Source organism: Thalassophryne amazonica, chromosome 9, assembly GCF_902500255.1.
Source record: "Thalassophryne amazonica chromosome 9, fThaAma1.1, whole genome shotgun sequence".
Classification (NCBI taxonomy): Eukaryota; Metazoa; Chordata; class Actinopteri; order Batrachoidiformes; family Batrachoididae; genus Thalassophryne; species Thalassophryne amazonica.
This window is the reverse complement of record NC_047111.1, coordinates 85,643,430-85,668,741: the sequence shown is the minus strand read 5'-3', so window position 1 is coordinate 85,668,741 and position 25,312 is coordinate 85,643,430. Positions and strand designations below refer to the sequence as shown.

General features: G+C 40.8%; 1 protein-coding gene across 1 annotated transcript in view; it reads left to right on the top strand.

Moving 5' to 3' along the window:
• The first annotated feature begins 3,744 nt into the window (after positions 1–3,744).
• atp1b2b (ATPase Na+/K+ transporting subunit beta 2b) overlaps positions 3,745–25,312 on the top strand; it is a 44,367-nt gene continuing 22,799 nt past the window's right edge. The window contains exons 1-2 of the mRNA XM_034178640.1: positions 3,745–3,815; positions 3,895–4,061. Coding sequence (XP_034034531.1) covers positions 3,971–4,061 — 91 coding nt within the window. The 5' untranslated portion in view covers positions 3,745–3,815; positions 3,895–3,970. The remainder of the gene's footprint in view (positions 3,816–3,894; positions 4,062–25,312) is intronic.

Sequence of the window (25,312 nt, the reverse complement as noted above, 5' to 3'; positions counted from 1 at the left end):
GAATGCAATGATTTGCAAATCCTCTTCAACCTATATTCAATTGAGTACACCACAAAGACAAGATATTTAATGTTCAAACTGATAAACTTTATTGTTTTTGTGCAGATATTTGCTCATTTTGAAATGGATGCCTTTCAGTTTAACACAGTTCAAATAAAATTACATTTTTACATTACATTTTTATGACTGCACTACTGCAAATCACTGAGTGTACTAACATTTCAATAAAGCAAACTAAACCCACAGCTTTCCTGTATTATACTTTATGTCCTTTAAACTATAGAATCATCTGTGGCCTATAGACTGTCCACATGAGTCCCTTCAAGTGACCAGATCAGATCTGTGTGTCTGTGTGACAATCTTCATTTGTCTCTTAATCCACATCATGTGCTATAGTAATGCAGTCACACACAAGGAAACAGTCATATGACTGCTGTGCTGTTACTCTACAGTTCACCTTTCCAAAAGTTGCAACTAATCTAGCAAGGGGATTTGATTGACAGGATCTGTGATTGAGTACTCTAAGGAACTGCTGTCTCAATCAGAAAAACTGATGTAACAATTGGCATAGTTTTATTTAAAGTTATTTCAACTTAGTTATTTCCACTTTCAACTGAGTTAACGCCAAGACTTCTCTAGTGATAGCTGAAATAACTTTTGTTAAGCTGAAATAACATTAAAAAAAAACCCATGCAAATTGTTACATCAATTTGTCTCGCTGAGACAGCGGTTCATTTTTTGGAGTGAAGGGTTAAGGTGTGTGTGTGGGGGGGGGGGGGGGGGTTAAGGTGTCGAACATGATGAAGTGTGCAGTTTGCAGTGCTCTCTGGTGTGAAATCTTTGCGTGTCTCCCCCCATCTCTGACTGTGTCTCCTATCTTTTTCCACTGTTTCTGTCATAAATGAATTGGCTTAATGCCAATCTGGTCCATACACATGCTGTGACAAGTGCCGCTGTGTGAAGTTAAATTCACAAATGTGGAGAATCACTTAAATAAAAGGGGAGGTCACTTAAATAAAGGGGAAGGTCTCTTAAATGAGGGTAAATGAACTGCATTTATATAGCACTTTTCATCAGATGCTCAAAGTGCTTTTCAATAATGCCTCACATTCACCCCAATGTCAGGGTGCTGCCATATAAGGTGTTCACTACACACCGGGAGCAACTAAGGCATTAAGTCCCTTGCCCAAGGGCCCTTAGTAATTTTCCAGTCAGGCTGAGATTTGAATCAAGGATCTGCTGGTCTCAAGCCCAACGCTTAACCACTAATCCATCACCTCCCCTAGGAGGAGGGTTTGTTTTCATTGACAAGTTTTAAAACAACCTTGACTTTCTCTGACAGAAAAAAAGCATGTTTATCATAGCAGGAACTAATAAATATGTAAAGGTGTACTGCATGATTAATTATGCTCATGCCACAGCATGCTTGCAAAGTCAATAACCTACACTGAAAAAATTTGGAGTAATATTTACTTGAAAAAACCTAGGAAAGTTTTTTCACTCAAAAATTCCAAGTAACTTTTACAAGGGGAATTCTTAAGTAAATTGTACTTGCATATATTAGTTTTTCTAAAAGAATAACTCAAGTAACATTTACTAGCAATTATCAATCAAATATTTTCATTGAATTTTACTCTGTTTTTATTCATAAAAAGCAAACTTTTCAGCCATTCCCCTTGTTTTCACTCAAGGTTGCCACAGCACATCCATTTTGGCAAGGGTGGGGTTTGAACCGGGAACCATCTGCACTGAAACCAAGTGCACTAACTGCTTGTCCACTACCCCCACACTGAGTTTATGTCCCTTTGGCTGCCCTTGTTTTCACTTGGAGTCACCACAGCCGATCTTGGATCATTAATTCATGAATGTGTTCATTATAAGACAACCATCAATGCATCTTGATGCATCTTTGATGCATCTTTTTTACAAACAGAATTTCTTTTGTCTCACTGTCTGAATAATTTAAGTATTTTTAATAATCCATAGCAGGCAGAGGTGTGACGAAGTGGTTAGTGCACTTGGTTTCAGTGCAAAAGGTTCCAGGTTCAAACCCCACCCCTGCCACATTTCTCCATGTAATGTGGAGATGCATCAAAAGGGCATCCAGTGTAGAATTTGTGACAAATCAACATGCAGATCCAAACTGGATCTCCTGTGGCAACCTCAAGTGAACACAATGGGAACAGCTGAAAAGTTTTACTTTTTATGAATAAAGACAGAGTCAAATTCAATGAAAATATTCAGTTGATAATTGCTAGTAAATGTTACTTCAGTTATTCTTTTAGAAAAGCTAATATAAGCATGTAAAATTGATGAATTCTCCTTGTAAAATTTACTTGGAATTTCTGAGTGAAAAAACTTTCCTAGGTTTTTTCAAGTAAATAACACTCCAAAAACTTTTTTCAGTGTACCAAGCCATTCAGTTTCAAAATGCTCAAAACACAATAATTGCTTCAAAAAATGACTTGTTTGTTTCAAAGTGGTTGGAAGTGACTGCCTGCATACTAAGAGTGCCAATAACTAGTGAACTGAAGCCATATTATTTCCATTGCATGCTGCATTTACTGTGTTTATGACTGGCGAGTGGCGACTGCATAGTCATACCTTATTGTCACCCCGTAGGGTTAATTCAGAGCTGGAAAACACATTTGAAAACTTATTTCCATCATCTGACTTTTAACTTGGCAAACGGTGCATTTTCGACTTTGTTTTAATGCATTTTTGCTGCATGTAAGTAACAGTTGTGCATATCTCCACATCACCTGCTCCTTTATCTGATCTTTGAACATTAAACCCTGGATGAAAAACTATATGAGTCAATTGATTGAATGAATTTGTGCTCCCGTTACGAAAATGTGGCACTTTCGTGACAATATCACAAACCAATAAATGAATATGTATTTTGTGATGTTGAATCCCGTGAGATATGGTAGACATTCCGTGACGGGAGCACAAAATGAAAAGTAATGTGGGGGGGGGGGTTGGGGGGTTATGGTTAGGGTTAGGGGAAGGGGTCGGGTTAGGTTATGGTTGGGCCCAATACATTAAAGTATATTTTGTGATGTTGAATCACGAAATGCCATAGAATGTGATCAGTGTCACTCTGGCATTGAAAACAATATTTATTTAACCACGTTAGTCCCATCGAGATCAAGATCTCTTTTGCAAGGGAGACCTGGATAATTACAAAGTTTCCAATTCACCTAACCTGCATGTCTTTAAATGTGGGAGGAAACCAGAGCACCTGGAGGGAACCCACGCAAACACGGGGAGAACATGCAAACTCCACACAGAAAGGCCACAGGTGGGAATCGAACCCATGACTTTCTTGCTGTGAGGCAACAGTGCTAACCACTAAGCCACTGTGCTGCCCATATGATTCCCCCTCCCCATACATATATATTTGTGGCTACAGCCCTGCTGTAGCTGTAGTTTATGACAGATGAAGCCCATCCTGTTTGTGATGGTTTCTAGATAAATAATTTAGCACTTTAAAGTGGCCGTAAAGTCTCTTCAGCCACTTATTAGGCTTATTGTGAAGATTTGGCTTTTGGGGAACAGCGTGACGACAGACCTCCGAGCCAATGGCCAGGTCTGTTCCTAGTCACCACACGATTGGCTAACAGGGATGTCTGTCACCTTCTGGGGCCGTGAGGAGCTGCGCAGGCGATCAGGCAGCCGGCGGGGGGCGCTAATGAGGCCGGGGAGGTGCAGAAGGTGGGGGGAGAGCTTTACCGCAGTATCACTGGATTTCTGCACCACTCATCAAAACTCTGCGGCATGCAGACGGGAGCCGCGGGGAGGGCACTTAGCAGGTCTGCCGCCTCGTTCCGCGATTTTTACACACAGTTTTCATTTACAGCCATCTTAAATATTTACCGGTTTGATTGGCAAGCTGACGCACTGAGGCTCTCTGCTGGTCCGGCGAATCATTTCATCAGAGCTTTGGAGTTCCAACTTATATGAGAAAATGGCAAAAGAGGGAGAGAAAAGCGAGTGGAGGGAGTTTATGTGGAACCCGAGGACGAGGGAGTTTCTGGGCAGGACGGCGAGCAGTTGGGGTAAGTGCGGTCCATTGCAGCAAAGATCAGTCTGTAACAGGTCTCTGCCCTTTTTTTCTCCTCACACACTGAGGGACGGGGGGCTCTTTCCAAACTCACATGTCGAAATAATCACGAACATTTATTTATTTATGGCTCAGATCGTTTTGAATCAGACTGTCGCTGTCCAGCGCCTCGTGGTGCTGAAATCTGAATGCGGCGTCGCTCCCTCTGGAAGCCGGCTGACAGCCCCTCAAACGCAGCTCTCTTTCCTGCACGGTTCATTTATTTATATATATTAATTTATTCATATGACTGAGTTCCCTGTAGCGATGCGCCCACGCGAGGGTGGAGGCTTTTATTTTACATGTGAAGTCGAGCGATCGGTTCCAGAGTGCACATCTCTCATCTCTCCGTGAGCGCCGCGGTGCTCCTGAACGCATTCTGCAGCAGAGAAGAAATTACCGTAAGGACGGCATTATATGCACATTAAAATCTTCGCGTTGACAGAAAAGCATTTCGCCTTCAGTGTTTTAGGGTGAAAATCCACTTTCCTATTTCAAAGATTGATGAAATGCTGAGGCGCATATGGTTCTGTTCTTTTTTTTTTTAATCTGACTAAAGCCGAGGGCGAAATGCTATTTGTATCACCTCCAGATCAGCCCCTCCCAGTGTGTGTAAACCAGACAGGAATTTAATCCTAATCTAATGACTTCATTGTTAGAAGAAGAAGCCTCACTTCTAGAAAAGAAAACCCCCTCACAGATTTAGTTTTGGATCTTGATCATTACTGGAGGTTTGCACTTTTGAACCGGAATGAATTTTGAAATCGATTTTGGTTACACTGTGAAAATAATCCATGAATGGGATTTACAGGTTGGGAAACAGTGACAGCAAACCCACGGCACAGTGCACGACTTAATCCAGCTCAGGTGTTTTGGGGTCTGGTGGCCTTTCTAAGATGTGCTCTCACTAATTAGGCTGTTTCTGCTGTTAGCCGCAATATGTAGGTCTGCTATACTTGGCCTAACAACTCTGTACTTGATGTACTTTTACTGTCTGCAGTATTATTCATACACTGTTATGAATAAAACAAAACATCATTACAGAGAAAGATATGAACTATCATCTGTGCATCACTGCACTGATATTCACAAGCCTTGACATAACTGATTATTTATTAATAATACCAACCAACCAACTTTATTTGTTCAGCACTTTAAAACAACCACAGTGGACCGAAGTGCTGTACAGAAGAATAGATAAAAATGATCATAAAAGACATAACAGTTCACATAAGACATAAAATTGTAAATTAAATACGACTAATATAGTCAGTCAGTTCAAAATTTCATTAAAAAAAATAATCATCTGCCGGAACACAAAGCATTCATATACAAGGTTGCAAAATACATATTAAATACTCAATAATTTAGAAAGTAATGGAAACTCTGTGGCAAAGGAATTGGATGACCAGAAGAATGGTAAATGGACTTTATTTATATCGTGCTTTTCCATCTATATCAGAAGCTCAAAGCGTATTACAGTAGTACTTGCATTCACCCTTTCACACACACACACACACACACACACACACACACACACACACACACACACACACACACACACACACACACACACACACACACACCAATGTCAGTGGCTGCCATACAAGGCGCTCACTACACACCAGGAGCAATTTGGGGATTAAGGACCATGCCCAAGGGCCTTTAGTAATTTTCCTGTCAGACGGGGGTTTGAAAAGAGGATCCTCTGGTCTTAAGCCCACTAGACCATCACTTCCACACAGAAGAAGAAGCTTTACTGCATATCTTTTCTAGGCCTGAAGCCCATTGGTGTTGCTGCTCTGCTCAGATTCCATTGCGTGGAAGGATACAGGCAGATGGCCTGAATCACACCTACAAGGTTGAGAGTCAAGACACTTCATCTTCATTGTCCCAGTGATGCAAAGTATTGGTTGAAATAAAAGGATTAATAAATGGAATAGTTTTGACTGTGCTGCATGTTTGGTCTCCAAAGTAAAGGTCAAACAATGTTGACGGCCATTAGATTCTATGATGTATGACATATGTTACCCCATAACATGATAACTAAGCATGACAGATGGTGCAAACTATTCCTTTTTAAAATGCTATTAACTCAACCAATAATTTGCATAATTTTTTACCAAAATTGGAGCAACTTTAACTTTTGACTCCTGTACAAACTGAAACTGACCTTTGTCACCATTTTTGCTGTTTTTGCCCCGTAACTCCATGGAATTCAGTCATAGATAGTCCAAACTATACCTTTTTGGAATCGTTATGATCAGACAAATAATGTGGCATAGTTTTTAACATGATTGGAGCTTTTTTAAATTTTGACCCCTGTGTAATTCTTTATTGACCCCTGTAGCTCATTAGAGGTCAGCTCCAGGATGGCTCCATATCTGAAAAAAACATTAGTTAATTTAGAATATGTGTGCCAAATTCCATGCTTTTATCACAAAACAAACAATTTTTATGGAAATTTGAGCTAAGCTGCACCACTAAGTTGACTTGTTGCATTAATGGCTTCATTCATGGTCGACAGCCTTTCAGGTTGTTGGGATGGAGTGCTCTCTCTTAAAGGTGGATGATGTCTCATTTCTGTCTGAGGCCTCCAACTCTTTCATCAGTTCTTTAGCCATGATCCTGATGACCCTGAACCATCCCTTAGTTATGCTGCTATAGACTTAGACTGCTGGGGGGTTCCCATAATGCACTGAGTGTTTCTTTCTCTTTTTGCTCTGTATGCACCACTCTGCATTTAATCATTAGTGATTGATCTCTGCTCCCCTCCACAGCATGTCTTTTTCCTGGTTCTCTCCCTCAGCCCCAACCAGTCCCAGCAGAAGACTGCCCCTCCCTGAGCCTGGTTCTGCTGGAGGTTTCTTCCTGTTAAAAGGGAGTTTTTCCTTCCCACTGTCGCCAAGTGTTTGCTCACAGGGGGTCGTTTTGACCTTTGGGGTTTTTACGTAATTATTGTATGGCATTGCCTTACAATATAAAGCGCCTTGGGGCAACTGTTTGTTGTGATTTGGCGCTATATAAATAAAATTGAATTGAATTGAATTGAATCCTGATGTTCTGGTGAACCTTTAGAAGAAAATTAATTAATTCCTTGGTGTTAATGGGCCTCCTTCCTCAATGTTATAAAGTGTGTATGGCCCTAAGCTTCTTATATTTTTGGATAATACATAGATTGTATAGTTGGCCATGATACCACAAATCTTTTAACGATGGCTCCTAAGGAGGAGCTGCATTTATGGAAGTCCAAAATTTTGCTTCTGAAACTTTAGTGCAATTCTCCGTATTTTTTCCTTTTCCTTAAACATAATGAAGAGTTGCTTCTATAGTTAGGTCTTTAAACACAGCCAGCAGTTCATATATATATATATATATATATATATATATATATATATATATATATATATATATATATATATATATATATATATATATATATATATATATATATATATATATATGTGTGTGTGTGTGTGTGTGTGTGTGTGTGTGTGTGTGTGTGTGTGTGTGTGTGTATAGAGAGAGAGAGAGAGAGAAAGAGAGAGAGAGAGTTTATATACCCTGGCAGAATTTTTCTTTTTTTGGCCATTTTTCAGAGAATATAAATAACACAAAACTTTTTTTCACTCATGGTTAGTGGCTGGGTGAAACCATTTTTTTGTGAAACAACTGATCCTGACCCTGATCAAAAGTTTACATACCGTTATTCTTAATACAGTATGTTGTCCCCTTTAACATCAATGACAGCTTGGAGTCTTTTGTGGTAGTTTTGGACGAGGCTCTCGATGGTAAAACTGCCACTGAATATGTCTTGGACTTTATTTACATCAATTACAAAGAAATACAAACAGCATGGCACTATATGGTAAATCTGCATGGAGTAGACAGTTCTCAAAACCGAGTGACTGTGGAAGAAGGAGAAGAGTGAGGAAAGCCACCAAGACACCCAGACAACCCAGAAGAAGCTATAGGCTTATGTGGCTGTGATTGGAGAAATTGTGCACAGTGCAAGCTTTGCATTTTGTATCACCACCCTTAGCTCCATAGTGGAGTAGAGCAGAGAAGGATATTCTTTCACCAAAACAGATCAAATCCAGGCTTTCATCTCAGATATACCTTCTGGCAATTTGTAGCTAAACTTTCACATCTTCTTTTTAAGAAAATCCTCCTCTATACCACTTCATCATGAAGATGGATAACTGGTGATACAAAATGCATAGATAGATAGATGGATAAATGGGAACAGGGATTGTAAATTCATAATTCCATTAATGAAATAGAGAAAAAACCCTCACATTTAATTTTTGTTGGAATCTTGTGACTTTTGAAATTTGATTTTCTATTGATTCACTGATGGAGAAAAATATTGAACAGATACAGTATGTCAAATATATCAAACAGATATATTATATCAAACAGACTTTGGGGCAAGGTTCACATTTCATGTCTAACACATGCAAACATCCACACTCAGATTTATTATCCATTGGTTTGGAGTCACCAGTTCACTCACTGGAGCCTATCCCAGCATGCACTGGGCAACACCCTGTTGTTGTTGTTGTTGTTGTTGCCGGTCGCTCCACTGTGTTGTTTAATTATACATACAGAACATTAAATCAAAGGTTTGTTTGAGGATGAAATGCGTCCCTTCATGGCCTGTTTTGTGTAAAAAGCTGTAATGATATGGAAGTAGGTTTGAGGATAAAGTTCTGCAAATTTGATGTTACATTGAGACCACATGGCCAAACAATTGGCTCTAAAAAAGAAAAAAAGAAAAAAAAAAGTCTCATTCTCATTGTCACTGAGTGCAATATGCAATTAAAATGGTTTGACATTAAAGGTGAAAAGATTAAAGATGAGTCTTCCTCCAAAACACTCCTTTTGTAATATCAGAGGTGTGTTTGAACAGTAGCACTCAACAACATTCTCCTCTAATTAATTCCAAAAAAAGAAAGAAAAGGGAATAAAGAACAGGATGATGAACTGTCCCATCCTCTGCTTTTGTTCCTGCCACTGTGAAAAAAAGCAGAGTGAAAGAGAGCTGCTTTGCTGTCTTTCATCACAGTGGGCTGAGAGGGCAGACTGTAAACCTAACACCTGTCCCGCCTGCACGCCCTGCAGCCATGTGTACTGCACTCACTCTTCCTCAGGCAGTGTTGTGTTTGTGCTTCATACATCATCCATTTAGATATCACAAAAACATGCATTTTGTGTCACATTTGATGTTTGATTTCTCACCTGTTTTAGTGCGTGCAGAGTGACAGAGGCGATGGCCGCTGCTACTGTTGTTAGAAGTTCGTTAATTTCCCCTTGGTTTCTGTAACGGCTTCCTGTTGGTATTTCGTGACGGCCCGCTGTAAACTGCGTGGGGTGCCAGATGCAGCTCCTCGCTGGAGGCCGTCCAGCAGAAGTAAAAGGGTCAGCCCACTCAGCTGCTACTCAGTCCTGGTCTCAGGTGTGGCTCGTCACGTTTTCCTTCTCGCAGCGTGAACAGGAATCTTTGGGATCGGACCAAATCAATCCTTCAAATGTATTTGTTGATTCCAAGAAGCAACCATCATGTCACCAAGTGAGAAATACAGTTTATATTCTGCCAGTATTTTTGATGAGAAAAGCACAACACTGGGGATGTAGCATTTCCAAATGTGCTAAAAGAACAACTCTTTATTTTCATATATTTGAGTGTTCAACTTTTTACTCAGGACATAAACAACTTAGCCACAATAGTGTTCATTTTTATACGCAATACCAGACCAGTTAAAATTCTGAAATGATTAAAAATACGGCCCAGGTTGAAAAATGCTGCAATTCCCATTTAAGGTGCAATTCCCCTTAAATGAATTTCACCACACCTGCAGAATGATGCAGAACAGTATTAATATTAACATGTTCTTCCATCATTGACAGGACAACATCACAACAATTTCTGTGTTGTGTACCCTACTTGTAGTACACTTGTTAAACACAACTCATGCAGCCTGTGAAAAAAAGACTGTGAAAAACAAAACAAAAATAGACACTGCAAAGATTTTATTTACAAAAATGTGATGTTTCCGATCATATTAAAGGTTTATTAACCGACTGTGAGGTCTGTAGGGGGAAATGTCAGACCAACATGTTGTAAGTACGGACCGAGCGTCATGAAGGGGTCTGAAATTTTCATCTTAGGTGAGACATAATCAAAAAAAAAAAATCCGGAAATCACAATGTATGAATTTTTAAGAATTTATTTGCATGTTACTGCTGCAAATAAGTATTTCAACACCTGCAAATTAGCAGAAATTCTGGCCCTCAAAGACCTGTTAGTCTGCCTCTAAAAAGTCCACCTCCACTCCACTTATTATTCCAAATTAGAAGCACCTATTTGAGGTCGTTAGCTGCATAAAGACACCTGTCCACCCCATACAATCAGTAAGACTCCAACTACTAACATGGCTAAGACCAAAGAGCTGTCCAAAGACACCAGAGATAAAATAGTAGACCTCCACAAGGCTGGAAAGGGCTACGGGGCAATTGCCAAGCAGCTTGGTGAAAAAAGATCAACTGTTGGAACACTTATTACAAGATGGAAAAAGCTAAACATGACTGTCAATCTCCCTCGGACTGGGGCTCCATGCAAGATCCCACCTCGTGGCGTATCAATGATTCTAAGAAAGGTGAGGAATCAGCCCAGAACTGCACAGGAGGAGCTGGTCAATGACCTGAAGAGAGCTGGCACCACTGTTTCCAAGGTTACTGTGGGTAATACACTAAGACGTCATGGGTTAAAATCAAGCATGGCACGAACGGTTTCCCTGATTAAATCAGCACACGTCCAGGCCCATCTTAAGTTTGCCCATGACCATTTGGATGATCCAGAGGAGTCATGGGAGAAAGTTATGTGGTCAGATGAGACCAAAATAGAACTTTTTGGTCTTAATTCCACTCCCCGTGTTTGGAGGAAGAAGAATGCTGAGTACCATCCCAAAAACACCGTCTCTACTGTGAAGCCTGGGGGTGGAAACATCATGCTTTGGGGGTGTTTTTCTGAACATGGGACAGGACAACTGCACTGTATTAAGGAGAGGATGACTGGGGCCATGTATTGCGAGATTTTGGGGAACAACCTCCTTCCCTCAGTTAGAGCATTGAAGATGGGTCGTGGATGGGTCTTCCAACATGACAATGACCCGAAGCACACAGTCAGGATAACCAAGGAATGGCTCCGTAAGAAGCATATGAAGGTTCTGGAGTGGCCTAGCCAGTCTCCAGACCTAAACCCAATAGAAAATCTTTGGAGGGAGCTCAAACTCCATGTTTCTCAGTGACAGCCCAGTAACCTGGCTGATCTAGAGAAGATCTGTGTGGTCCCGGTTCCCAAAACACCGCACGCCAAGGAACCGGCACACTACAGGCCAGTTGCCCTGACCTCCCACCTCATGAAGACCATGGAACGGCTCGTCCTGTCTCACCTCCGCACCGTGGTAAGTGACATCATGGACCCACTGCAGTTCGCCTACAGGCCCAACATCGGGGTAGATGTTTTATACATATATATATATATATATATTATGTTATGTTAACATAACTTAAGCTCCCACTTTTCTGTAGGAATACATACTTCCTATGGGAAGTATGTATTCCTACAGAAAAGTGGGAGCTTTGTTGATGATATTTGTTGAAGCTGGCGCGTGAGAACGCTCCGCCTTGTCTATCTATAAAGCAAGAAGTGTCTGTGTGTCTGTCTGTGTGTCTATCTGTGTGTCTGTGAATCACATGTCTCTCAGACTGTGTATTATTTATTTCTTTAATTTATTTCTTCCCTCTCTCCCCCGTGAATACGTTAGAGATAGGCATCTGTTTAAGGCAGAGAGTGAGTCATCTTTGTTGACGATCTTTGTCAAAGCTGGCATGTGAGAATCCGGTTGTTAAGTGTGATGTAACGCTTCATGTGATTTTCAACTTACGGATCCAAATAAAAAAGGCGCGCTGTCATTAACATTGATAACTGCACTGAGACGATCTGATCAGGCTGCACTTACACCGCTGCACACGGACAACAGCATTAACATCGCAACATAAAACTCTTTGTGTATTGTGCCTAAAACTCTCCTGGATATATTAACTGGGTTTTTAGATGTTGTTACTGCATTTGTTTTATGTAAAAATGCCAGAAGCTCAGGTCGTTTCTCCATTATTTTCAGTGGGAGTTGCTGTGAGCTGCGATCGCTTCCTGTTCATGTTGTTCGGGGGGGAAAGTGAAGTTTGCACTTTAACGTCCTGTTTATTGTCCTTTACAACACTGTTTCTCCTCTTTGTTCCAGAGTAATATATATGTCTGAAATTCGGTTTGCGTTTATTAAATTCCACGCAGGTTAAACGTAGCAGACACGGATCATTGGCAATATTTGTTTTAGCAAGTTTTCAGGGTCTCATGGATACAGTCTCTTATTAACTTGATGAAAAGCATAAAAAATTACATTTTAGTAGTACAGTGAAACCTTGATTTACGAGTTTAATTTGTTCCGTGACCACGCTCGTAAGACAATCTGCTCATATTTCAAACAAATTTCTCCCACTGAAAATAACTAAAATAATTTTAATCCGTTCCAGCCTTGTAAAACATCCCCAAATCACTCTAAATTATGAAAAAATATTTTTATTAACAAACAGACATGTATATTTTACCTGTGCATAATAAAACATATAAAGTAAAAGAAAAACGTTTTATTAAGTGTTCTTACCTTAGAAACAGATGAATGTGTTTAACGGAGGTGGAGAAGGGAGGGACGGAGGTTTGTACACACTGTAAACACAAACTAAACTTAAACTGTACATCCTAAAAAGGATCATACAGACCTTGTTGTGAAAAGTGTAATGACACGGACCCACAACAGGGGGCGTAAATGAACGGTCAATGGAAATAAGAAGTAACACTTTTAATGTTGTGAAAATGTGCACAACGGATACAGATACAATTCAATACTACGGTCAATTATACATGGTGTCTCCAGTAACAGTCCATTTTATTTTTTTTTTAAACTATATGGATTTCATTCATATGTTTTTACGTCAGACATGCTTGAACCCTCGTGCGCATGCGTGAGTTTTTCCAGGCTTGTCGGTGACGTCATTCGCCTGGGAGCACTCCTTGTGGAAGGAGTGGTCCCGCCTCCTCGTCGGATTTTCATTGTCTGGAAATGGCGGAATGAAAATGACTTTTTTTCCATCAGAATTTTTTCAGAAGCTGAGACTGGCACCTGGAAACCATTCGAAAAAGTTATCTGGCTTTTGGTGAAAATTTTACGGGCTTCACAGAGAATAAGGACTTTAACTACAGCTTTAAGGACCCCTTTAAGGACGCTCAGCGCGCCGCGCTCCGAGCTGCGACGACGCGGCACAAACCACTGGATCATTTCTAAGCTGATGGCTCTGTGGATAGGAGACCGTCGTGTGCTCTTTCTCTGGTTATCACAAGAGCTGGACATCAGCCATTTTCCGGCAGATTTCACTTTTAACAAGAGATTCTGTCATGGAAAGCCGCGCGGAGGCTTCGCGCGTCATGACCGATTTGCTGATGAAGCGAGACAAAGGAATACCTCCGTTTCGGAGTGTTAGAGGACAAGTTTGGACATGTCCAGCTCTCCACAAGTTCTGTTATACTCACTCAACTGGTAAGCACTGAAAGCCGAGACAGGCATGTCCAAACTTGTCCTCTAACACTTCTTCTTCTTCTGAAAAAGTTCTGATGGAAAAAATATACCTCGTATACTGCCTGCTAGGTGACAAACACAAATAACTCAGTAATAAATTGTTTATTTAATTGTTTGTTTGTCTGTCTTGATTTTGTTTAAATACAACATAATTTTCTGATGATTTGAAGTAAATTACGTAAATAAATTGTGTGTTTTTAAATGTGAAAAGTGGTGACATGTTTTACTTGTGGACAAGCGGTTAAGTGTGCTTTTTTTCAGTGCAGAATGTTCCTGGTTCAAATCCACTCCTGTCCATTCTCCACTATTGAGTTCTGTCAGAAAGGGCATCCGGTGTAAAACTTGTGTCAAATCAACATCCACATCTACCTCGGATCTGCTGATCTGAGTAAAAACAAGGGTGATGCTAAAGACTTTATATATGAAATATTTAGCAGCTTTTCTTCGTTTCACATTTTAGACACACTGGATTTACCAAAAACCTTTGTACAATGTTGCATTTAAACAATTACAATTTGTATTAATGTCAAAGAATATTATCAGTGAAATTAGCAGCACGAAGGGCTGGTTCATCAGTGAAGCTTTACTCACCACAATCAATACAGGTTTTGTGTCAGCAGAGTCTTAAAAAGTCTTTGTATACATATGAATATGAAAATTTGTTACTATGGCAATTAATAAAGAGTTTCAAATATCCTCATGATGTTTTAGGATTTGGAAAAGCGTAGACAGACTGTAAAGTGGAATAAATGAATGAATAGTTCATAATAAATAAATGAATCCAGCTTCTTCTCTAGCTTTTGAATATGATATCTCAAAAACAATAAATGCCATCTACTTGAAACTCACATCACTAAAAGGATGCATGATATGATTAAACCGATTTTTCACCTGATGCCCTTCCTGACCGTTTTTGCTGGGAATAATTTTATCATCGCATGCATGGTGAAAATTAGGAGCAGGTGTGTTTCAAGTTAGATGTAGCATGAGATTATGTTGTTTGTAAGTTTCTTTCATGGCCAGCATCAAAAGAGTCACGCACGCACGCACGCACACACACACACACACTCAAATAAATTATATACAAATAAATTAAATTCTTTAAATTCACACACATATATTACTCCAACATTACACAAAACATTGTGACATGGTTGAGATGATGTTCTGAAAGGTTTCTGTAGCTTTGAATCCACTGAGGTCATTTTGAAAAATTCACTTTTTTCACACTATACGTGTATATAATTTGAGCACTGTTGGTTCCCTTCCTCCTCCCAGTTTCTGTGGTCGATTTCAAGCAAACTTAATATGGGGATGAAGGTTGACTCCAGAATTACCCTTAAAGGGATTGTTTTGGCAAAGCCAAAGCCCCCGCAACAACCCCACCCACCCCCACCCCCCGATCCCCCCAACACGCACACAGACACATTCCAATTTGCAGCAAAAGATTAATCACAGGGGTGAAGTTCTTTGGGGTAAAATGTCAAAATTAAAGTATTTCACTCCTACGTACACAAATCTTGGCACACATATGGAGGTGGGTTGTGCAACTTCTCAGGCAAGGTCAAATTTGCCAAAGGTCAGTCATTGGGGTCAAGCGCTTTGGTATCAAAGTTCAAAATTTCAGGTTTTCACCCTGATTTGCATCAAACTTTGCACATACATGGGGTTAGATTCCTGAATTGCCCAGCAAGCTCAAATTTGGCAAAGATCAAGCACTGAGCTGAGTCTTCACACTGAGCTGAGTCTTCACACACAAGAACTGAGTCTTCACACCCATGGGTACTATTATTATTATTATTATTATACTATCATTACCCAGGAAAACAGAAAGGGAAACACTAAATTTGACAACACAGTTAATTTTCTGTGAGTGACTAATGCTTTCATGAGTGTAATATCCATGTGTTCCTGTTCCGGAGCACAGCGGTGTTCTGCTGTATCTGTTAGCTGTTTGAACTGAGCTGTTTGAGTTCTTTGAATTAACAGTCTTTTTCAAGACTTTTTTACTTTTTTACTTTTTTTTACTTTTTCACCGTGCTCCAACGCCTAAAGAAGACCTCTAACGGTCGAAGCATCGCGACGGAGCTCTTTTATCAGCTAACCTTCATCAGCGTTGGCAAGCTAACTAGCTTGCTAACGCTTTCGTTTTTATTTTTATTTTTATTTTATTTTTTAGCACTGTTGTCGTGCTGCTCCACAGCCTGCCTAGTGGATTTTTATTTTATTTTAGCACTGTTGTCGTGTGTTACCTGTGCTGCTCCACAGCCTGTTCAGTGGATTTTTATTTTATTTTTTAGCACTGTTGTCGTGCGTTACCTGTGCTGCTCCACAGCCTGTCCAGTGGATTTTTATTTTATTTTTTAGCACTGTTGTCGTGCGTTACCTGTGCTGCTCCACAGCCTGTCCAGTGGATTTTTATTTTATTTTTAGCACTGTTGTCGTGTGTTACCTGTGCTGCTCCACAGCCTGTTCAGTGGATTTTTATTTTATTTTTTAGCACTGTTGTCGTGCGTTACCTGTGCTGTTCCACAGCCTGTCCAGTGGGTTTTTATTTTATTTTTTACCACTGTTGTCGTGTGTTACCTGTGCTGCTCCACAGCCCGTCCAGTGGATTTTTATTTTATTTTTTGGCACTGTTGTCGTGTGTTACCTGTGTTGCTCCACAGCCTGTCCAGTGGATTTTTATTTTATTATTTTTTTTTTTATTTATTTTTTTTTTAGCACTGTTGTCGTGCGTTACCTGTGCTGCTCCACAGCCTGTCCAGTGGATTTTTATTTTATTTTTTACCACTGTTGTCGTGCGTTACCTGTGCTGCTCCACAGCCTGTCCAGTGGATTTTGATTTTTATTTTATTTTTTTTTTGGCGCTGTTGTCGTGCGTTACCTGTGCTGCTCCACAGCCTGTCTAGTGGATTTTTATTTTGTTTTAGCACTGTTGTCGTGCGTTAGCCAGTGCTGCTCCACAGCCGTTCCAAGTGGATTTTTATTTTATTTTAGCAATGTTTCGTGGTGTTACCTGTGCTGCCCACACCTGCCAGTTGATTTTTATTTTTATTTACGCACTGTTGTCGTGCGTTACTGTGCTCTCCACAGCCTGTTCAGTGGGATTTTTATTTTATTTTTTAGCACTGTTTGTCGTGTGTTACCTGTGCTGCTCCACAGCCTGTCCATGGATTTTATTTTATTTTAGCACTGTTGTCGTGCGGTACCTGTGCTGCTCCACACCTGCCTAGTGGATTTTATTTTATTTTAGCATTCGTTGTCGTGCTTTAACTGTGCTGCTCCACAGCTGTTTCCCATGGATTTTTATTTATTTTAGCACTGTTGTGTGGGTTACCTGTGGCTGTATCCCACAGCCTGCCTAGTGGTGATTTTATTTTCATTTAGTACACTGTTGCGTGCGTTTTACTGTGTCTGCTTACCACAGCCTGTTCAGTGGATTTTTATTTTATTTTTTAGCACTGTTGTCGTGTGTTACCTGTGCTGCTCCACAGCCTGTCCAGTGGATTTTATTTTATTTTTAGCACTGTTGTCGTGCGTTACCTGTGCTGCTCCACAGCCTGTCCAGTGGATTTTTATTTTATTTTTAGCACTGTTGTCGTGTGTTACCTGTGCTGCTCCACAGCCTGTTCAGTGGATTTTATTTTATTTTTTAGCACTGTTGTCGTGCGTTACCTGTGCTGTTCCACAGCCTGTCCAGTGGATTTTTATTTTATTTTTTACCACTGTTGTCGTGTGTTACCTGTGCTGCTCCACAGCCCGTCCAGTGGATTTTTATTTTATTTTTTGGCACTGTTGTCGTGTGTTACCTGTGTTGCTCCACAGCCTGTCCAGTGGATTTTTATTTTATTTTTTGGCACTGTTGTCGTGCGTTACCTGTGCTGCTCCACAGCCTGTCTAGTGGATTTTATTTTATTTTTTACCACTGTTGTCGTGTGTTACCTGTGTTGCTCCACAGCCTGTCCAGTGGATTTTTATTTTATTATTTTTTTTTTTATTTATTTTTTTTTTTAGCACTGTTGTCGTGCGTTACCTGTGCTGCTCCACAGCCTGTCCAGTGGATTTTTATTTTATTTTTTACCACTGTTGTCGTGCGTTACCTGTGCTGCTCCACAGCCTGTCCAGTGGATTTTGATTTTTATTTTATTTTTTTTTTGGCGCTGTTGTCGTGCGTTACCTGTGCTGCTCCACAGCCTGTCTAGTGGATTTTTATTTTGTTTTAGCACTGTTGTCGTGCGTTGCCTGTGCTGCTCCACAGCCTGTCCAGTGGATTTTTATTTTTATTTTATTTTATTTTTTAGCACTGTTGTTGTGCGTTACCTGTGCTGCTCCACAGCCTGTCTAGTGGATTTTTATTTTATTTTAGCACTGTTGTCGTGCGTTACCTGTGCTGCTCCACAGCCTGTCTAGTGTCGGATTCCCTGTTTGGGAATCCGCTAGCTTAGCGTAGCTACTAGCTCTTAGCCGTTTTAGCATGGCGGCTTCTCCTGTCTCTCCCGTACTTTTCTGCTCTGGGTGTGAAATGTTTAGTTATTCCTCGGCCTCTTTTAGCAGTAACGGTACTTGTAATAAGTGCAGCTTATTCGTAGCTTTGGAGGCCAGGCTGGGCGAATTAGAGGCTCGGCTCCGCACCGTGGAAAATTCTACAGCTAGCCAGGCCCCTGTAGTCGGTGCGGACCAAGGTAGCTTAGCCGCCGTTAGTTCCCCCCTGGCAGACCCCGTGCAGTCGGGAAGGCAGGCTGTCTGGGTGACTGTGAGGAGGAAGCGTAGCCCTAAACAGAAGCCCCGTGTACACCGTCAACCCGTTCACATCTCTAACCGTTTTTCCCCACTCGACGATACACTCGCCGAGGATCAAACTCTGGTTATTGGCGACTCTGTTTTGAGAAATGTGAAGTTAGCGACACCAGCAACCATTGTCAATTGTCTTCCGGGGGCCAGAGCAGGCGACATCGAAGGACATTTGAAATTGCTGGCTAAGGCTAAGCGTAAATTTGGTAAGATTGTAATTCACGTCGGCAGTAATGACACTCGGTTACGCCAATCGGAGGTCACTAAAATTAACATTGAATCGGTGTGTAACTTTGCAAAAACAATGTCGGACTCTGTTGTTTTCTCTGGGCCCCTCCCCAATCAGACCGGGAGTGACATGTTTAGCCGCATGTTCTCCTTGAATTGCTGACTGTCTGAGTGGTGTCCAAAAAATGAGGTGGGCTTCATTGATAATTGGCAACGCTTCCGGGGAAAACCTGGTCTTGTTAGGAGAGACGGCATCCATCCCACTTTAGAGGGAGCAGCTCTCATTTCTAGAAATCTGGCCAATTTTTTGGGATCCTCCAAACTGTGACTGTCTAGCGTTGGGACCAAGAGGCAGAGCTGTGGTCTTATACACCTCTCTGCAGCTTCTCTCCCCCTGCCATCCCCCTATTACCCCATCCCCGTAGAGACGGTGCCTGCTCCCAGACCACCAATAACTAGCAAAAATCTATTTAAGCATAAAAATTCAAAAAGAAAAAATAATATAGCACCTTCAATTGCACCACAGACTAAAACAGTTAAATGTGGTCTATTAAACATTAGGTCTCTTTCTTCTAAGTCCCTGTTGGTAAATGATATAATAATTGATCAACGTATTGATTTATTCTGCCTAACAGAAACTTGGTTACAGCAGGATGAATATGTTAGTTTAAATGAGTCAACACCCCCGAGTCACACTAACTGTCAGAATGCTCGTAGCACGGGCCGGGGCGGAGGATTAGCAGCAATCTTCCATTCCAGCTTATTAATTAATCAAAAACCTAGACAGAGCTTTAATTCATTTGAAAGCTTGTCTCTTAGTCTTGTCCATCCAAATTGGAAGTCCCAAAAAACCAGTTTTATTTGTTATTATCTATCGTCCACCTGGTCGTTACTGTGAGTTTCTCTGTGAATTTTCAGACCTTTTGTCTGGCTTAGTGCTTAGCTCAGATAAGATAATTATAGTGGGCAATTTTAACATCCACACAGATGCTGAGAATGACAGCCTCAACACTGCATTTAATCTATTATTAGACTCTATCGGCTTTGCTCAAAAAGTAAATGAGTCCACCCACCACTTTAATCATATTTTAGATCTTTTTCTGACTTATGGTATGGAAATAGAAGACTTAACACTATTCCCTGAAAACTCCCTTTTGTCTGATCATTTTTTAATAACATTTACATTTACCCTGATGGACTACCCTGCAGTGGGGAATAAGTTTCATTACACTAGAAGTCTTTCAGAAAGCGCTGTAACTAGGTTTAAGGATATGATTCCTTCTTTATGTTCTCTAATGTCATATACCAACACAGAGCAGAGTAGCTACCTAAACTCTGTAAGGGAGTTAGAGTATCTTGTCAATAGTTTTACATCCTCATTGAAGACAACTTTGGATGCTGTAGCTCCTCTGAAAAAGAGAGCTTTAAATCAGAAGTGTCTGACTCCGTGGTATAACTCACAAACTCGTAGCTTAAAGCAGATAACCCGTAAGTTGGAGAGGAAATGGCGTCTCACTAATTTAGAAGATCTTCACTTAGCCTGGAAAAAGAGTTTGTTGCTCTATAAGAAAGCCCTTCGTGAAGCTAGGACATCTTTCTACTCATCACTAATTGAAGAAAATAAGAACAACCCCAGGTTTCTTTTCAGCACTGTAGCCAGGCTGACAAAGAGTCAGAGCTCTATTGAGCTGAGTATTCCATTAACTTTAACTAGTAATGACTTCATGACTTTCTTTGCTAACAATTTTTGACTATTAGAGAAAAAATTACTCATAACCATCCCAAAGATGTATCGTTATCTTTGGCTGCTTTCAGTGATGCCGGTATTTGGTTAGACTCTTTCTCTCCGATTGTTCTGTCTGAGTTATTTTCATTAGTTACTTCATCCAAACCATCAACATGCTTATTAGACCCCATTCCTGCCAGGCTGCTCAAGGAAGTCCTACCATTATTTAATGCTTCAATCTTAAATATGATCAATCTATCTTTGTTAGTTGGTTATGTACCACAGGCCTTTAAGGTGGCAGTAATTAAACCATTACTTAAAAAGCCATCACTTGACCCAGCTATCTTAGCTAATTATAGGCCAATCTCCAACCTTCCTTTTCTCTCAAAGATTCTTGAGAGGGTAGTTGTAAAACAGCTAACTGATCACCTGCAGAGGAATGGTCTATTTGAAGAGTTTCAGTCAGGTTTTAGAATTCATCATAGTACAGAAACAGCATTAGTGAAGGTTACAAATGATCTTCTTATGGCTTCGGACAGTGGACTTATCTCTGTGCTTGTTCTGTTGGACCTCAGTGCTGCTTTTGATACTGTTGACCATAAAATTTTATTACAGAGATTAGAGCATGTCATAGGTATTAAAGGCATTGCGCTGCGGTGGTTTGAATCATATTTGTCTAATAGATTACAGTTTGTTCATGTAAATGGGGAATCTTCTTCACAGACTAAAGTTAATTATGGAGTTCCACAAGGTTCTGTGCTAGGACCAATTTTATTCACTTTATACATGCTTCCCTTGGGCAGTATTATTAGACGGTATTGCTTAAATTTTCATTGTTACGCAGATGATACCCAGCTTTATCTATCCATGAAGCCAGAGGATACGCACCAATTAGCTAAACTGCAGGATTGTCTTACAGACATAAAGACATGGATGACCTCTAATTTCCTGCTTTTAAACTCAGCTAAAACTGAAGTTATTGTACTTGGCCCCACAAATCTTAGAAGCATGGTGTCTAACCAGATCGTTACTCTGGATGGCATTTCCCTGATCTCTAGTAATACTGTGAGAAATCTTGGAGTTATTTTGATCAGGATATGTCATTCAAAGCGCATATTAAACAAATATGTAGGACTGCCTTTTTGCATTTACGCAATATCTCTAAAATCAGAAAGGTCTTGTCTCAGAGTGATGCTGAAAAACTAATTCATGCATTTATTTCCTCTAGGCTGGACTATTGTAATTCATTATTATCAGGTTGTCATAAAAGTTCCCTAAAAAGCCTTCAGTTGGTTCAGAATGCTGCAGCTAGAGTACTGACGGGGACTAGCAGGAGAGAGCATATCTCACCCGTGTTGGCCTCCCTTCATTGGCTTCCTGTTAATGCTAGAATAGAATTTAAAATTCTTCTTCTTACTTATAAGGTTTTGAATAATCAGGTCCCATCTTATCTTAGGGACCTCGTAGTACCATATTACCCCATTAGAGCGCTTCGCTCTCAGACTGCGGGCTTACTTGTAGTTCCTAGGGTTTGTAAGAGTAGAATGGGAGGCAGAGCCTTCAGCTTTCAGGCTCCTCTCCTGTGGAACCAGCTCCCAATTCAGATCAGGGAGACAGATACCCTCTCTACTTTTAAGATTAGGCTTAAAACTTTCCTTTTCGCTAAGGCTTATAGTTAGGGCTGGATCGGGTGACCCTGGACCATCCCTTGGTTATGTTGCTTTAGACGTAGACTGTGTTTCATAATTATTGTATGGCCTTGCCTTGCAATGTGGAGCGCCTTGGGGCAACTGTTTGTTGTGATTTGGCGCTATACAAGAAAAAAGTTGATTGATTGATTGATTGATGTGTTAGTGTTTAAATACTTATTGCTGATAATTGAATTCACTATATTGCTTTGCCATTAGATAGCAATTTGAGAAACAACCACATGGGTGCTTAAATGTGGCCGTTGTGCTGCCCTTGAATTATCATGTAGTTGTGGAGTTGTATCAGGAAGGATATCTGGTATAAAAGTTGTACCAGATGTCCTTCCTGACATCTAACATACAGATTCATGCGCGATCTGCTGTGGTAACCTGTACAAAAATTCATTATCTTCAGATAATTAGCATACTCCTAATGCACAATGTGATATTCTTTATTTCAACATTATGGACTGTTTCAGTGAAGCCACAGAGGTCACCGGGTGTTTTAAAAAAACAATTTTTAAGGTTTATACAACTGCAGTGCATCTGAAGAAATATATTCAGATCTAAGAAAAGAAATAAGGCTGAAACGATTAGTCGAGTAACTCGAATAATTCGATTACAAAAAATGTTCAAGGCAAACTCTGTGCATCGAAGCTTCGTTTAACGTTGTACTACATATGCCAAGCCTGTGTGTGGCACTGTAACGTCCCCAGAAAAACAAACAGAAGAAGACTAGAGCATGCATAAGCCACGTAAGCGCTAATCGAATTAGCACAATAGCTACAGCTTTCCAACATGACAAACAGAGTGAAATAAAGGCTTTTAGAAGAAAAACACTTCACGCTGATCATCTGAAATAGCTTTTTTTTGTTGTTTTTTTTTAATACCGTTTCGTCCACTGCCTGCTCTCCGCTCTATGTGGGGAGGTGGCTATATGCGCGGCGACTCATGGCCGTCTCTCTCTGTTCGGTGTGAGCGGCTCAGCACTGCCCTCACACCGGGTGAGTTACAGCTCTCTCCCCGGACACACTGACAAACAGTCTCTGGAAGAAGTCCACCCTTCCTTCTATGTTTTGCTCAGACTCACACTGAGTGTTTCGCTTTTTAATTTCACCGTTTTGGGCAACACTCAACACTTCACAAACACGGTAACTCACATAAAATAATAATAAAAAAAAAACTGACTGCGAGGCTTGCATGTTCAACATCCAACTGAAATGCATATGCTGAATCGCAGAGAAAGAGGGATAAAAAATAAAAAAAACAGGGACCCAGTCCACCAACCTTAAAAACAAACAAAAAACTTAAAATGGTTACATTTTACAAGTTGGGAAAAACAAAATAACAGAAAGCCACATCCCATCACCATTTTAGCAGAATGTCAAGACTTTGGCCTGACTTTGGCTGAGCTCCTGACACCCGGAAAGATCCAAAACTTGTAAAGACGTGAAAAAATAAATAATTACGCAGGAAAACAGAAAGGGAAACACTAAATTTGACAATCTCCGTGATGACGCGGACATTGTGCCATTGCTTAGGAAGAGCCCAGGACTGTTGATGTTAAAAATGTGAAAGTACTTTTTGTCCAATTACTCGATTAATCATCAGAATAATTGATAGAATACTCGATTACTAAAATAATCGATAGCTGCAGCCCTACTAAGAAACAGCCTGTTCCTGTAGCTTTAAATGGAAAGGAACTGTTCCTTGCCATGCCCCCTTTTGAAAGAGAGGAGGTGCAGCAGCAGTATAATAGCTGGGACAATATAATTTTTAAGAAAAGCTTCCAAGTCTCACTTGACTTTGGGTTTAATATTTTATTTATTTTGTTTTCAGGTTACTTTCTTTGCAGTCTGGCTGACGATGATGGGTGGAAATTAGCCTCTTAAACTAACTCAGGCTCTAAACCAGTGCTGTAATACGAGGTCTATTAGAAAACTAACGATGAGTGACTCCACCCATCCTCACACAAAGGCTGCTTACAAGCAAATGACGCAACCGACAGGCGTGAAAAAAATCACGCATGCGCACAAAGGTTCAAGGTTGGCTCATGCAAGCACACGTGATTAAAATCCATCAGGTTTTTGAAAAAATAAAAAGGTCCGGTACTTTTCTAACAGACCTCGTATATTTACAACATTTGTTACACATCACAAATGCTCTTAGGCAGACTTTGCATAACATTCTTCAGTGACATCCTGATGGCAAAGAAGGCTCATGAAGGATTTGGTGTTCTTTTCTGAGCCCACTAGATGGCAGTAATCATTCAAAAAAGGGATCCAAAGAAATTGACGCACATTGACCATCACAGAAACTTTAGTGCACCCCACAATAAGCGAAGTGCGCAACACATCTGCGCATGCGTGGGTCAAATGGGGGCAAAAATTCCAACTACCACACTCACACTGCTCCCAATGAATTTCGTATACAGTAGCATTAGTAAGTAAGTCCCTTCGGCTGCTCCCTTGTTTGCACTCGGGGTTGCCACAGCAAATCCAAGGTGGATCTGCATGTTGATTTGGCACAGGTTTTACGCCGGATGCCCTTCCTGATGCAACTCCACATTACATGGAGAAATGTGGCAGGGGTGGGATTTGAACCCAGAACCTTCTGAACTGAAACCAAACGCATTAACCACTTGGCCACCACCCCCGCTATACAGTAGCATTAAGTCTTACAGGGATTGTTTCAAAGGCTTTAAGCCTTATGCCGCATTCACACCGGGCACGATCAGACGCTACAAATTCGCGTGGGTCGCCAGGCGACAGACGCGCCTCCTTCGCCCGGTGTGTCGCTCTGCTTGGGTGGACTTTCGCTGCGAAAATTCGCCCCGGTGCATCATCAAATAGGAGGAGCTTCCATTCCGCTCGCCGGCTCCAGTTGTCAGTCAAGTTAACATGACGGACCTTGATCACACTGAGCAAGTTGTTGTGAAAAGCTCCCAATACAGAGAGTATCTTTATTTGCTGCAGGAGCTGTGTCTGGGTGACGGCCGCTTTCAGAGGTCCTTCCACCTCTGCGGGACCCAGTTTGAGGACCAAATGTCCCGTTCGCGCACGCACATGTAAACAAT